This window comes from Mirounga leonina, unplaced genomic scaffold (assembly GCF_011800145.1).
Source record: "Mirounga leonina isolate KUSES-001 unplaced genomic scaffold, KU_Mleo_1.0 Mir_151, whole genome shotgun sequence".
NCBI lineage: Eukaryota > Metazoa > Chordata > Mammalia > Carnivora > Phocidae > Mirounga > Mirounga leonina.
The window spans coordinates 46920873-46934923 of record NW_023270377.1 but is presented as its reverse complement, the minus strand read 5'-3'; the positions used below and the strand labels follow the sequence as shown (position 1 = coordinate 46934923).

Below are 14051 nucleotides of genomic sequence, written 5' to 3'. Positions count from 1 at the left end.
CCTCAAATGATGGTCTGGATTTCAGTGATCTTTGGGGTTTGGTCCTTTCCAAAAACTGGTACCAAAACATGTTTTTGGAAAGTGTATATGATTTAGGATTTCCTGATGAGACAATTCTATTAATTATCCAGTTGAAATGATTCTTGGGTATATACAAAAGCTGAGGTGAACAAGAGAAAAAGAACAGAGATACAACTCTGTTCAATTCAGAAGCTTAACAGGTAAATTATCTTAATGCAAATTCTGACCTATTTGTTGGGAAGCTATGTGTAATTTCATGACCAGATGCAGTCTTCAGAATAGTTTTCTTGAACCTCATAGTCAGAAATGCTGGCTTTATAGTTAAAGAAATGTTATAGCATAACATTTACAAAACTCAAAATGGAGGGGCACCTGGGTGGCTCAGTGGGTTAAGCAGCTGTTTTCAACTCAGGTCATGATCTCAGAGTCCTGGAATCAAGCCCCATGTTGGGCTCTCGGATCAGCAGGGAGCCTGATTCTCCCTCCCTCTCTCTGCCCCTCCATCTGCTTGTGCTCTCTCTCTCTCCCAAATAAATAAATAAAATCTTTAAAAAAAAAAAAAAACTCAAAATGGATTATATGAACAATAATCCCAATAATAGTAGCTTTTTTGAGATCTGAAGAAATACCACAATAAAGATATTCTCATAAAAAATATGGCCATGAAATCACACATGACTTCCCAACAAATAAAGTACATGTTAAGTTGGTTGACTTCAAAAACTTCTGAATTGACCAGAGTTATGTCTGTTCTTTTCTTTTTGAACTCAGTAGGATAGGATTTAAAATATTTGTAAAGTGCAGAAACTGAAAGCTATATTCTTTAAATACTGCTTAAATTTATATTTAAAATCTATTCAAACTCCAATATTATAATGAGATCATCAGCACTGAGCCATTTCCAAAAAACAAAACAAAAAAATGTATTGGAAAGAGACCTTTTAATTAGAATTAAGGAGTTCATTCATCTTTTAAGTAATCTTTAGAATTTTTTTTTCATTATAGTGTAGATTAGAGTGCAAAATATGCCAATAAGGTGAGAAAGTACATGTCAAACATGTAACACATGTTTTTCACTTTTCCAGAAAGAAAAATGGCATCTTAGTACTGAACCAACACATTACTTCATACATAGAATCATGAGTTCATCTTCATACAACCAAGAAGATCTGATTTCATATGCCAGGTATGTGAAATTAAAGCAGTATAAAAATAGAAACCTGAGATGAAAATAATACTTATGGGAAGAATGGGGTCCCTGGTAAAACTATGGCTGGGCAAATATTCAGCCTTGGACTTTCCCCCACTACTTCTTATTCTTCCCTCCTATACCTTCCCACTGTGGAGACTTCCTGAGGCCTTCCCATTTCTACCCAATCCCTGATTTCTAGTTACCTGGTTTCTACATCTTTTCTAGTATAGCAGTGTCTTGGATCAAGAATTTGCTAGTGGATTTTGGTTTGGGTTTTGGGTTTTTAACCTGGGAGATAGGCACAATGATATCTGCACTATCAGCCCAAAGGATTCCTAATCAACTGTCTTCAGTAGCGAAATGTTCTAGTGTATATAACTGCCTGTAAGAAGAATTCAAAGATGAAAGGGGGCATTGTAAGGTAGAGCATTCAGAGATGAGGTCTGGAAAACAATGGAGCTTGATATGGGCCTCTAAGTATAAAAAGAGCATTTATATGAGAAGATAATTCAGGTTTGGACAACTATAGGAGCAAAGTCTGAAGTGTGTGGAATTACAGAGGACAGAGAGAGTAAAGTATACTGTAGACGTGAAATCTAATACTTATATCTAGAAGAGTTAAAACTTGTTTAAAATTGTTCTTAAGTTTATGAATATTCTTATATTCTTATATTCATAACCCAGAAGAGGTAACATTTTCATTTTATAGGAGAAAGAATGGGTATAAGGAGGAAAATCTGCCTGGTTACATTTCTTTCCACACAGCATGAAGGAATTGTTTCTTTTGACACTGACACTGACATTATTTTGGGGACACCCATCACTGCCTCTCTTTTCTGCATAATGGTTATTTTAAAATACATTATTGATGCAAGCACCTCCCTATCAATGATGAAGACAGAGGGCATAGATAACATGAAAAAAAATAGAGCAAGATGGCAGACCAGAAAACTATAGGCCCTTGTTTCCTCAGGAAAACAAACAAACAAACAAACAAAAAAGAAAACTACAGACTGATAAAATAACTTTATATGAGCTCTGAAAAACAGTCAAATATTTGCAATAATCAGGTGAATGTGTAATCAAGGTAAAACCACATTCACAATGGTAGGAAATTCCAGTTTTTTCTTGCCTTTGAACAATCCCCTCTGCAACATGACAAGACACAGTTGGAAAGAAATGGCCCAATTCCCAGTTCCCTCCTTTGGGATTGAAAAAGCAGATTGGAACTTGTTTGCATTGTTCTGCTAACTGTGTGCTGCCTGAGGGAATTTTTCTGTCTCACCTAAATAGATTGAGACAGTGGCATAGTTTGGAACTATGCCTGGAAATCACAGAAGGCAACTGATGGGTGCCACAGTGCATGAAAATCCCAGAGGACTACAAGATGCACCTGAGAGCAAGAGATTACTGGCAAAAGAATACAATGAATACTGAAGGTCCTGAAAATAAGCATGATGGGAAGCATTCTTGGGAAATAAAACATTTAAAAGAAGATCTGACAAAAGGGAGTCCTTGAAGTTCAGCTGGGAAGATGGCAGAAGGAGGACCCTAAGCTCACTTTGTCCCCTGGATACAACTAGATAACATCCATGCCCATGTAAATAACCCAGGACATAACTTGACGACCGGTACAAGAAGCTCCACAACTAAAGGCAAAGAAGAGGGCACATCAAAAAAGGTAGGAAGGGTAAAAACACAGTCTGGGAGCAAAATGGACAATGACCTTCCACTGTAGGGGGGTAGCTAGTGGCATAGAGAAGGGCAGAAAACAGACTTTTCACACTGGGAAGCTCACAAATAAGGAGGATAAATCTCCATAATATTTGTCTTTGAAAGTGAGAGGGGCTGAATTTCATCAGTTCTTAAAACCAGCAGGACTTGCTATTTTAAAAATCAGCAGGCTTGGCTGTGGTAGAGCCCAGAGGTGTTAGGAAGTGGGGTCCCTGCCCTTAAAGAGACAGCATGACAAATAGCCCATGCAGATACCGGATAGAACTAGCAGTTGAAAAACGCAGGGGACAGACAGGAGGGAGAGTGATCTGCTCATGTCAGAGTGCAGGCCAGAGAGACAGGGATCATGGGGAGGTCCATCAAGGAACAAAGGAGCTGACAGGTGCCATTCCCCTCCCCTGCTCCCCAGCATAAACAATGGCCACCTGTGGGACCCAGGGCAGCACCAACACTCCTTACCTAACTTTTTTGGATCAAGTCCCACTCATCTCCACCCTCCCCCCACACACACACACTTTAGCAGATCCACCGGTCTCAGTAATGCTCACCTCAGTCCTGGTACTGCAGGCCCGTCCCCCAGAAGACCAGTTCAAACCCTGTCAATACCACATCACCTGACCCCTGAGTACTTTGCAGGACCTCAGTTCCAGCAGCAGTGGGGGCAGATCTCATTTTGCAAGCAGACCCCTGCACACCTTGCTGTCCACAATAGGAAAAGACAGGCTCTGCAAACAATTGGACTAAAGAAAAAAGAGACCAAGACTCAACAGCAGAGCATACACAACACACATAAGAGATACTCCCTGAAGTGCCAGGCCCTGGGGAACAGAAAATACTGTGCTGCAGGGCACCATAAGACATCTTCTGCATAAGTCTGTTATTGTTAAGAGCAAGTGAGTAGCTAACTCCTAACACATAGAAACAGACACAGAAAGTCACACAAAATGAGGCAACAGATAAACATTTCCCAAATGAAACAATAGGACCAAACCATAGCAAGAGACCAAAGTAAAATGAAAACAAATAATATGCCTGATAGAGAATTGAAAGTAATGGTCATAAAGATACTCACTGGACTGCAGAAAACTGTGGGCGGTGGGAGCACCGGGGTGGCTCATTCATTTGGGCATTTGACTCTTGATTTCAGCTCAGGCTGATCTCAGGGTCATGAGACCAAGCTCTGTGTCAGGCTCCATGCTCAGTGTGGAATCTGCTTAAGGTACTTTCTCTCCCTCTGCTCACCCCCTTCTCTTGCTCCCTCTTCAAAAAAAAAAAAAAAGAAAAAAAAGGGAGGACATCAGTGAGATCTTGAATACAGAGATAAAAAAGAACCAATCAGAGATCAAGAACACAATAAATTAAGTTAAAAATACACTTGATGGGATAAATAGCAGGCTAGATGAGGCAGAGGAACAAATTAATGACCTAGAAGACAGAGTAATGGTAAGTAATTAAGCTGACAAAAAGAGAGGAAAAAATATGCAAATTGAGAATAGTCTGAGGGAACACAGTGACTCCATCAAGTGTAATAACATCCACATTATAGGGATCTCAGAAGAAGAAGAGAGAGATAAGGGAGCAGAAAATTTATTTGAAGAAATGATAGCTGAAAACTTCCCTAATTTGGGGAAAGAAACAGATATCCAGATCCAAGAGTCACAGAGATCCCCTCAAAAATACAACCCAAGGAGGTCCACACCAAGACACACACCAATTAAAATGCCAAAAGTTGTGATAAAATATTTTAAAAGCAGGAATAGAAAAGAAGACAGTTACATACAAGGGGAACCCTTCCCCTCCCCCCCCCCGCAATAAGGCTATCAGTGGATTTTTCAGCAGAAACTTGCAAGCCAGAAGAAAATGGCATGATATACTCAAAATGCTGAAAGGGAAACATTCGCAGCCAAGAATACTCTATCCAGCAAGGCTATCATTCAGAACTGAAGGAGAGAAAAAGAGTTTCTCAGACAAACAAAAACTAAAGGAAGTCATGACTTCTAAACCAGCCCTATTAAAAAGGACTCTTTGAGTAGAAAGGAAGACCATAAATGAGAGTAGGAGAAGTAAAAAACACAAAAGCAGTAATAATAAATATTTCTGTAACAATCAGTCAAGGGATTCATAAAAAAAAAAAGTATGTAAAATATAACACCATATACCTAAAACATGGGAGAGAGAAGAGTAAAAAATGGATTTAAACTTAAGAAACCATCAACTTAGGGGGTGTCTGGGTGGCTCAGTCATTAAGCGTCTGCCTTCGGCTCAGGTCATGATCCCAGAGTCCTGGGATCGAGCCCCGCATCGGGCTCCCTGCTCCACGGGAAGCCTGCTTCTCCCTCTCCCCCTCCCCCTGCTTGTGTTCCCTCTCTCGTGTGTCTCTCTCTCTCAAATAAATAAAATCTTAAAAAAAAAAAAAGAAACCATCAACTTAGTATACACTGCTCTATACATAAGATGTTATATGCAAACCTAATGGTAACCATAAATCAAAAACCAGTAATAGATAGGAAAAGAAGAAAGAGAAAGGAATCCAAGTATATCACTAACGAAAGCCAACAAACCATGAAAGAGAGCAAAAGAAGAAAGGATCAGAGAAAAATCTTCTTTTTTTTTAAGATTTTATTTATTTATTTGATAGAGCTCAAGCAGGGGGAGCAGCAGGCAAAGGGAGAGGGAGAAGCAGGCTCCCCACTGAGCCGAGAGCCTAAGGTGGGGCTCAATCCCAGGACCCTGGGATCGTGACCTGAGTTGAAGGCAGAAGCTTAACCAACTGAGCCACCTGGGCACCCCAGGATCAGAGAAAATCTATAGAAACAACCACAAAACAAATAAAAAAATGGTAATACATATTTATCAATAATTACTTTGAATGTAACTGGACTAAATGCTCTAATCAAAAGACATAGGGTGTCAGAATGGATTAAAAAACCCATCTATATGCTGCCTACAAGAGACTCAAGACAAAAAGGCACCTGCAGATTGAAAGTAAGCAGACAGAGAAACATTTATCATGCAAATAGATGCAAAAAAAAAAAAAAGCGGGGGTAGCCATACTTATATCTGACAAAGAAGCCTTTAAAACAAAGACTGTAACAAGAGACAAAAAAGAACACTATATAATTATAAAGGGGACAATCCAACAAGAGGATATAACAATTGTAAATATTTATGCATTCAACATGGAAGCACCCAAATACATAAAACAAACATAAAAGAAAAATTTTGTTAAGAACAAACAAAAAGAAATACTTGACAGTAATACAATAATAGTAAGAGACTTTAATACCCCACTTACACTGATAGACAGATCATCCAAACAAAAAATCAACAAGGAAACAATGGCTTTGAATAACACACTGAACCAAATGGATTTAACAGACATATTCAGAACATTCCATCCTAAAACAGCAAAATATACATTCTTTTCAAGTGCACATGGAACATATTCCAGAATAGATCACACATTAGGCCACAAAACAAGCCTCAACAAATTCAAAAAAATTGAAGTAATACCATGCATCTTTTCTGACAACACTATGAAACTAGAAATCAACCCCAATAAAAAATCTAGAAAGACCACAAATACATGAAGGTTAAATAATATGCTATTAAACAATGAATGGATCAACCAAGAAGTCAAAGAAGAAATAAAAAATTACATGGGAAACAAATGAAAATGAAAACACAATGGTCCAAAAGCTTTGAGATGCAGCAAAAGTGGTTCTAAGAGAGAAGTTTGTAGCAACATAGGCCTACCTTAAGAAATAAGGAAAATCTCAAATAAACAACCTAATCTTATACCTAAAGGAGTTGGAAAAAGAGGAATAAACAAAATCTAAACCCAGGAGCACAGCAGAAGAAAGTAAATAAAATTTAGAGCAGAAATAAATGATATAGAAACTAAAAAAAAAAAAGAACAAATCAAATGAAATCAGGAGCTTGTTCTTTGAAAGATCAACAAAATTAATAAACCTCTAGCAAGGAAAAAAATAAGAGAGAGGACCCAAAGAAACAAAATTAATAATGAAAGAGGAGAAATAACAACCAACACCACAGAAATATAGACAACTGTAATAGAATATTATAGAAACTTATATGCCAACAAATTGGACAACTTAAAAGAAATGGATATATTCCTAGAAACATTAACCTACCAAAACTAAAGCAGGAAGAAATAGAAAAATTTGAACAGCAAATTAGACAAGAAAAAGAAATGAGGTATCCAAAATTGGTAAGAAAGAAGTAAAACTCTCATTGTTTGCAGATGACATGATATTATATATAGAAAGCCCTCAAGGCTCCACCAAAAAACTACTAAAACTGATAAATGAATTCAGTAAAGTTGCAGGATAAAAAATCAATGTACAGAAATATGTTGCATTCCTAAACACTAATAATGAAACAGTAGAAAATGAAATTAAAACAATCCCATTTATAATTGCCTCAAAAAAATACTATATCTAGGAATAAATTTACCCAAATAGGTGAAAGACCTGTACTCTGAAAACTATGAAACACTGATGAATGAAATTCAAAATAATGCAAAGATATGGAAAAGCATTATATGATTGTGGGCTGAAAGAACAAATGTTAAAATATCTATACTACCCAAAGCAATTTACAAATTCAAGGCAATCCCTATCAAAATACCAACAGCATTTTTTTCAACAGAGCTAGAACAAACAATCCTAAAATTTGTATGGAACCACAAAAGACCTCATATAGCCAAAGCAATATTGAAAATGGAAGGAAAAAAAAAAAAACTGGAGCTATCACAATTCCAAATTCCAAGTTCTATTACAAAGTGATGGTAATTAAAACAGTATGTTACTGGCATAAAAATACACACATACATCAATGGAATAGAGCAGAAAACCCAAAAATAAACCCACAATTATACAATCAACTTACCTTTGACAAAGGAGGAATGAATATCCAATGGGAAAAAGACAGTGTCTTCAACAAATGGTGCTGGGGAAACTGGACAGCAATATGCAAAAAGAAAAAAAGAAAAAAAGAAAAGGAAGGAAGGAAGGAAGGAAGTTTGGAGAGAGAGAGAGAGAAAGAAAGAAAAGAAAGAAAGAAAGAAAGAAAGAAAGAAAGAAAGAAAGAAAGAAAGAAAGAAAGAAAGAAAGAAAAGAAAACTAGACCACTTTCTTTCACCATACACAAAAATAAACTCAAAATGGATAAAAGACCTAAATATGAGACCTAAAACCACAAAAATCCTTGAAGAGAGCACAGGCAGTAATCTCTCTGACATCAACCATAGCAACATTTTTCTAGATATATCTCCTGAGGCAAGGGAAATAAAAGCAAAAATAAACTATTGGGACTTCATCAAAATAAAACGTTTCTGCACAGCCAAGGAAAGAATCAACATGGGAGAAGATATTTGCAAATGAATATCTGATAAAGGGTTAGTATCCAAAATATATAAAGAACTGATACAACTGAACACCCAAAAAACAAAAATTCAGTTAAAAATGGGCAGAAGACATGAACAGATATTCTCCAAAGAAAACATACAGATGGCCAACAGTCACATGAAAAGATGTTCAACATTACTCATCATCAGGGAAATGAAAATCAAAACCTCAATAAGAATATCACATCACAGCTATCAGAATGGCTAAAATCAAAAAACAAGTGTTAGCGAGGATGTGGGAAAAAAAGGAACTTTCTTGCACTGTTGGTGGGCATGCAAATTGATGCAGCCATTGTGGAAAACTTTTTGTAGTTAAACAAAAAATTAAAATAAAAGTACAATCTAGGAATTGAACTACTGGGTATTTACCCAAAAAATACAAAAACACTAATTCAAAGGAATACAAGCACCCCTATGTTTACTGCAGCATTATTTACAATAGCCAAACCGTAAAGCACACCAAGTGTCCATCAATAGATGGATGGATAAAAAAGAGGTGAGATTATATATATATAAAACACAATGGAATATTATTCAGCCATAAAAAATGAATGAAATCTTGCCATTTGCAGTAACATGAACAGGGGCACCTGGCTGCATCAATCATTAGAACATGCAATTCTTGATCTCAGGTTCATGAGTTTGAGCCCCATGTTGGTCCCAGAGCTTACTTCAAAAAAAAAAAGAAAAGATAAAGAAAGATTAATGCAATAATACGAGAAAAGCTAGAGAGTATAATGCTGAGTGAAATAAGTCAGCCAGAAAAAGACAAATATCGTATTAACTCACTCATATCTGGAATTTAAGAAACAAATGACCAAAGGGGGGAAAAAGAGAGAGAGACAAACCAAGAAATAGACCCTTAACTATAGAGCACAAAAACTGATGGTTATCAGATGGGAGGTGGGTGCGGGAATGGGGAAAATATGGGATGGGAATTAAAGAGTAAAGAGTACACTTACCATGATGAAATAAAATAAAATAAAATTATTTTTTAAATAAGCAAAAAAACAAAAACAAAAAAACAAAAAACAACCAACAAACAAAAAACAAACCCAAAACAGACAAATTGAAAAAAGAAAGCACATACATAGGCAGAGAAGAATGTATGCTGAGAAAAGACCTAAGACCTTAAGGCTCTGCCTCAGTCTATTCCCAAGATTGAGTCCTGTTAATTAGTGAAAGGCTTCCAACACCAATCTCCCAAAACTGAGAGAGGTAGCTGTTTCTTCAAATGCCTAAATTTCAACATAAGTACATTATACAGGCAAAGAAACATGGAAATAAGGCCCATTTAAAGAAACTGAATAAATTTCCAGAAAATGGCCAGGAAGAAGCACACAACTGGACATATACAACAGACTTTAAATAACTATCTTAAATATGTTCAAAAGCTATAGGAAAACACAGACAAAGAACTAAAGAAAATCAGGGGGAAAGTATATGAGCAACATAAGAATAAAAACAAAGAAATATAAATTATAAAAAAGAACCAGACAGAAATTCTGGAGCTGAAAAATATAATAACTGAATTGAAAAATTCACTAGATGGGTTTAAGAGCAGACTCAGGCAGAAGAGAACCAGAATACAGGTTGTTTGAAATTATTGAATCTGAGGAGTATAAAGAAGATACACTTAAAAAAAAAAAAAAAAAGAACAGAGCTTGAAGAATGTATGGGATACCATCAAACATATCAATATAGGTACCATGGGACTTCCAAAAGAAAGAAAGAAAGGGGGTGGGGAGATTATTTGAGGAAATGATAATTTAAAACCTCACCAAATTTGAAAAATGTTGTTAATATACAAATACAATAAGCTTAATGAGCTCCAAGTAGCATAAATACACAGAGACCACACCAAGACAGATTCAAATCAAAGTGTCAAAAGACAAAAATAAAAAGGGAATCTTGAAAGCAACAAGAGAAAAATGACAGTCATGGTCACAAGAAATCCCCATAGAACATTCAGGGAAATTTTCAGAAGAAAGCTTGTAGGCCAGAAGGCAGTGGATGATATATTTAAAGGGCTAAAAGAAAGAAAACTATCAAATGAGAACTCTATAACTAGCAAAAATACCCTTCATAAATGAAAGAGAAATAAAGACATTCTAAGTTTAAAAAAAAAAAACAACTGAGGATTTTTATTTCCATCAGACATGGTCTAGAAGAAATCCTAGAAGTCCTTCAAGTTGAAAGTAAAACATGCTAAACAATGACTCAAAGCCATATAAAAATAAAAAGTTCTCAAATAAAGGTAAAAACATGGACAAATATATAAAAACCCAGTATTATAATTTTGGTTAATAACTCTACTTTTTATTTTCTACAGGTTTTAAAAGATAAATGCATAAGAAAACAATTATATACCTATGCTGACAGGTATAAAATATATAAAGAAATAATTTGGGATATCAATAGCATGAAAGGAATGGTGATTAATCTATAAAGGGGTAGTTTTGTATGCAATTGAAGTTAAGTTGGTGTCAATTCAAGACAGAATGTCATCATTTTAGGATGTTATATATAATTCCTGTGTTAACAACAACAAAAAAATGTATAGAATATTCATAAAATAAAATGCAAAGGGAACCAACCAACTATGTATCTGCCAAATATCAACTAACACAAAGGAAAACGGCAGTGAAGGAAATGAGGTATAAAAACGTTATAAGATATACAGAAAAAAATTAACAAAATGGCAAAAATAGTGCTTCCTTATCAGTAATTTAGTATAAATGGACTAAACACTCCAATTAAAAAGCAGATTAATAGAAGGTATTTAATAAAACAGGATCCAACTACAAACAGTCCCCAACTTATAATGGTGCAACTTATGATATTTTACTTTATGATAGTGCAAAAGTAATACCCATTCAGTGAACCATACTTTGAATTTTGAATTTTTACCTTTTCCTGGGATAGCAATACACTGTACAATACTCTCTTGTGATGCTGGGCAGGAGCAGTGAGCCACAGCTCCAGTCATCCACACAAGCATAAGGGTAAACAACCGATACATGAACAGCCATTCTGTACACATATAACCATTCAGCTTTTCACTTTCAGTAAATATTCAATAAGTTACAAGAAATATTTACACTCTATTATAGAATAAGCTTTGTATTAGATGATTTTTTGCAACTGTACACTAATGTGTTTTGAACACATTTGAGGTAGGCTAGACTAATCTATGGTGTTCAGTAATTTAGGTGTATTAAATGCATTTTTGTTATGATATTTTCAACTTATAATGGGTTTATCAGGATGTAAACCCATCATAAGTCAAAGATCTGTATATATTGTCTTTAAGAGACTCACTTTAGATGTAAGGACACATATAGGTTGAAAGTGGAAGGATAGGAAAAGATATCCTATGCAAACAGAAACCAAAAAAGAGCAGGGTTAGCTATACTAATATCAAGCAAATAGACTCTAAGGGAAAACAAGAGACAAAGAACATTATTATAATGACAAAAGGGTTCATTCACCAAGAAGACATAACAATTAAAAACACATATGAAACAAACTTGAAAGCTCCAAAATATATGAAGCAAACACTGACGAGATTGAAGAGAGAAACAGCTCTAGCTCTCCAATAGAAATAGGGGTCTTCAATAAACTACTTTCAGTAGAACAACCAGACAGAATATCTGGAAGACTTAAACACTATAGATCAATTGGAACTAACAAATCCATAGAGAACACTCCACCCAACAACAGCAGATTATTTTTCTCAGTGTACATGGAAAATTCTCCAGGATAAACCATATGTAGATCACAAACAAGTGTCTGTAAATTCTAAAATATTAAAATCATACACAGCGTCCTTTCCAATCACAATGAAATGAAATTAGAGTATGTAATACAACATATTTTCCAGAAGAAAAACTGAAAAAATTCACAGATATGTAAAAATTAAACAACATATTCTTAAACAGCCAATGGAACAAATCACAGAAGAAATTAGAAAATATTTGAAACAAATGAAAATGAAAATATACTAAAACTTATGGGATGCAGTGAAAGTAGTACTAAGAGGGAAATTTATAGCTGTAAATTCTTTTTTTTTAAGATTTTATTTATTTATTAGAGAGAGAGCACATGAGAGGGGGGAGGGTCAGAGAGAGAAGCAGACCCCCCGCTGAGCAGGGAGCCCGATGCAGGACTCAATCCAGGGACTCCAGGATCATGACCTGAGCCGAAGGCAGTCGCTTAACCAACTGAGCCACCCAGGCACCCTAGCTGTAAATTCTTAATAAAGATCTTATAACAACTTCATACCTTAATTAACTAAGAGAAGAAAAACAAACTAAACTCAAAACTAGTATAAGGAGGGAATAATATAAAGCAGAGATAAACAAAATACAAAATAGAAAAATAATAGATAAAACCAATGAAACCTAGAGTTGGCTCTTCAAAAAGACCAACAAAATTGACAAAATTATTGTAAGATTCCCTATGGAAAAAAGAGAAGACTCAAAAAACTAAAACTATAAATGAAAAAAAGGGACATTACAACAGATTTTACAGAAATAAAAAGGATTAGAATAAAGTACTATGGACAATTATATGCCAACACTTTGGATGACTCAGATGAAATGGATAAATTCCCAGAAATACATGACTACCAAAACTGAATCATGAAAAAAATAGAAAATCAGAGCAGACTTATAACTAGTAAAGAGATTGAATCAGTAACCAAAAACCTAACCAAAAAAATCTCAGGACCAGATGGTTTCACTGGTGAATTCCAGCAAACATTTAAGGGATAATTAACATCAGCCCTCCTCAAACTCTTTCAAAAAAACTGGATAGGAGGTAATATCTCCAAACTCATGAGGCCAGCATTACTTTGATACCAAAGCTAGAAAAAGGCAGTACAAGCAAACTACGGATTAATATCCCTGATGAATGTTGATGGAAAAATCTTCAGCAAATTACTGGCAAACAGAATTCAACAGAACATTAAAATATTTTACTTCATGACTCATGTGGGATTTATCCCAGGAATACAAGGAAGGTTCAACATATAAAAAATGTAATACAACATATTAACAAGATGCATCTAAATTAATGCAGAAAAACCATTTAACAACACTCAACACCTTTTCAAAATAATAAAACTCAGCAAACTAGAAATAGAAATTACCTCAAAATAAAAAAAAAAAAAGCCATACATGGGAAACTTACAACTAATACTGTACTCAGAGGGAAAGCCTGAAGGATTTTCCTGTAAGATCAGAAATAGTTGCCCACTCTTACCACTTCTATTCAACATACTGGAAGTCCTAATCAGAGCAGTTAAACAAAAAATAAAAGGCAACTAAATTGTAAGATAAGAAGTACAATGACCTCTATTCACAGATAACATTATGTTATATGTAGAAGACCCTAAAGATTCCATACAAAAAAGAAACAAAAATTTTAGAATAAATGAATTCATCGAAGTTATTGGATAGAAAATCAACACAGAAAAATCAATTGCATTTCTATACACTGACAATGAAGAATCCAAAAAGGAAAACTAAAAACTACAAAATATTCCTGAAGGAAATTGAAGGAGACAAAAATTAATAAAAAATTATGTTAAGTGAAGTAAGTCAGACTGAGAAAGAAAAAATACCATATGATTTTACTCATAAGTGGAATCTAAAAAAAAAAAAATGAATAAAC

The 14051-nt window shown here is 35.0% G+C and overlaps 1 protein-coding gene across 1 annotated transcript in view; it reads left to right on the top strand.

The window, feature by feature from the left end:
• FSIP2 (fibrous sheath interacting protein 2) overlaps window positions 1-14051 on the top strand; it is a 106656-nt gene that overhangs the window by 78134 nt on the left and 14471 nt on the right. The window contains exon 20 of the mRNA XM_035007578.1: window positions 1107-1207. Within this exon, the coding sequence (XP_034863469.1) occupies window positions 1107-1207 (101 nt within the window). The remainder of the gene's footprint in view (window positions 1-1106; window positions 1208-14051) is intronic.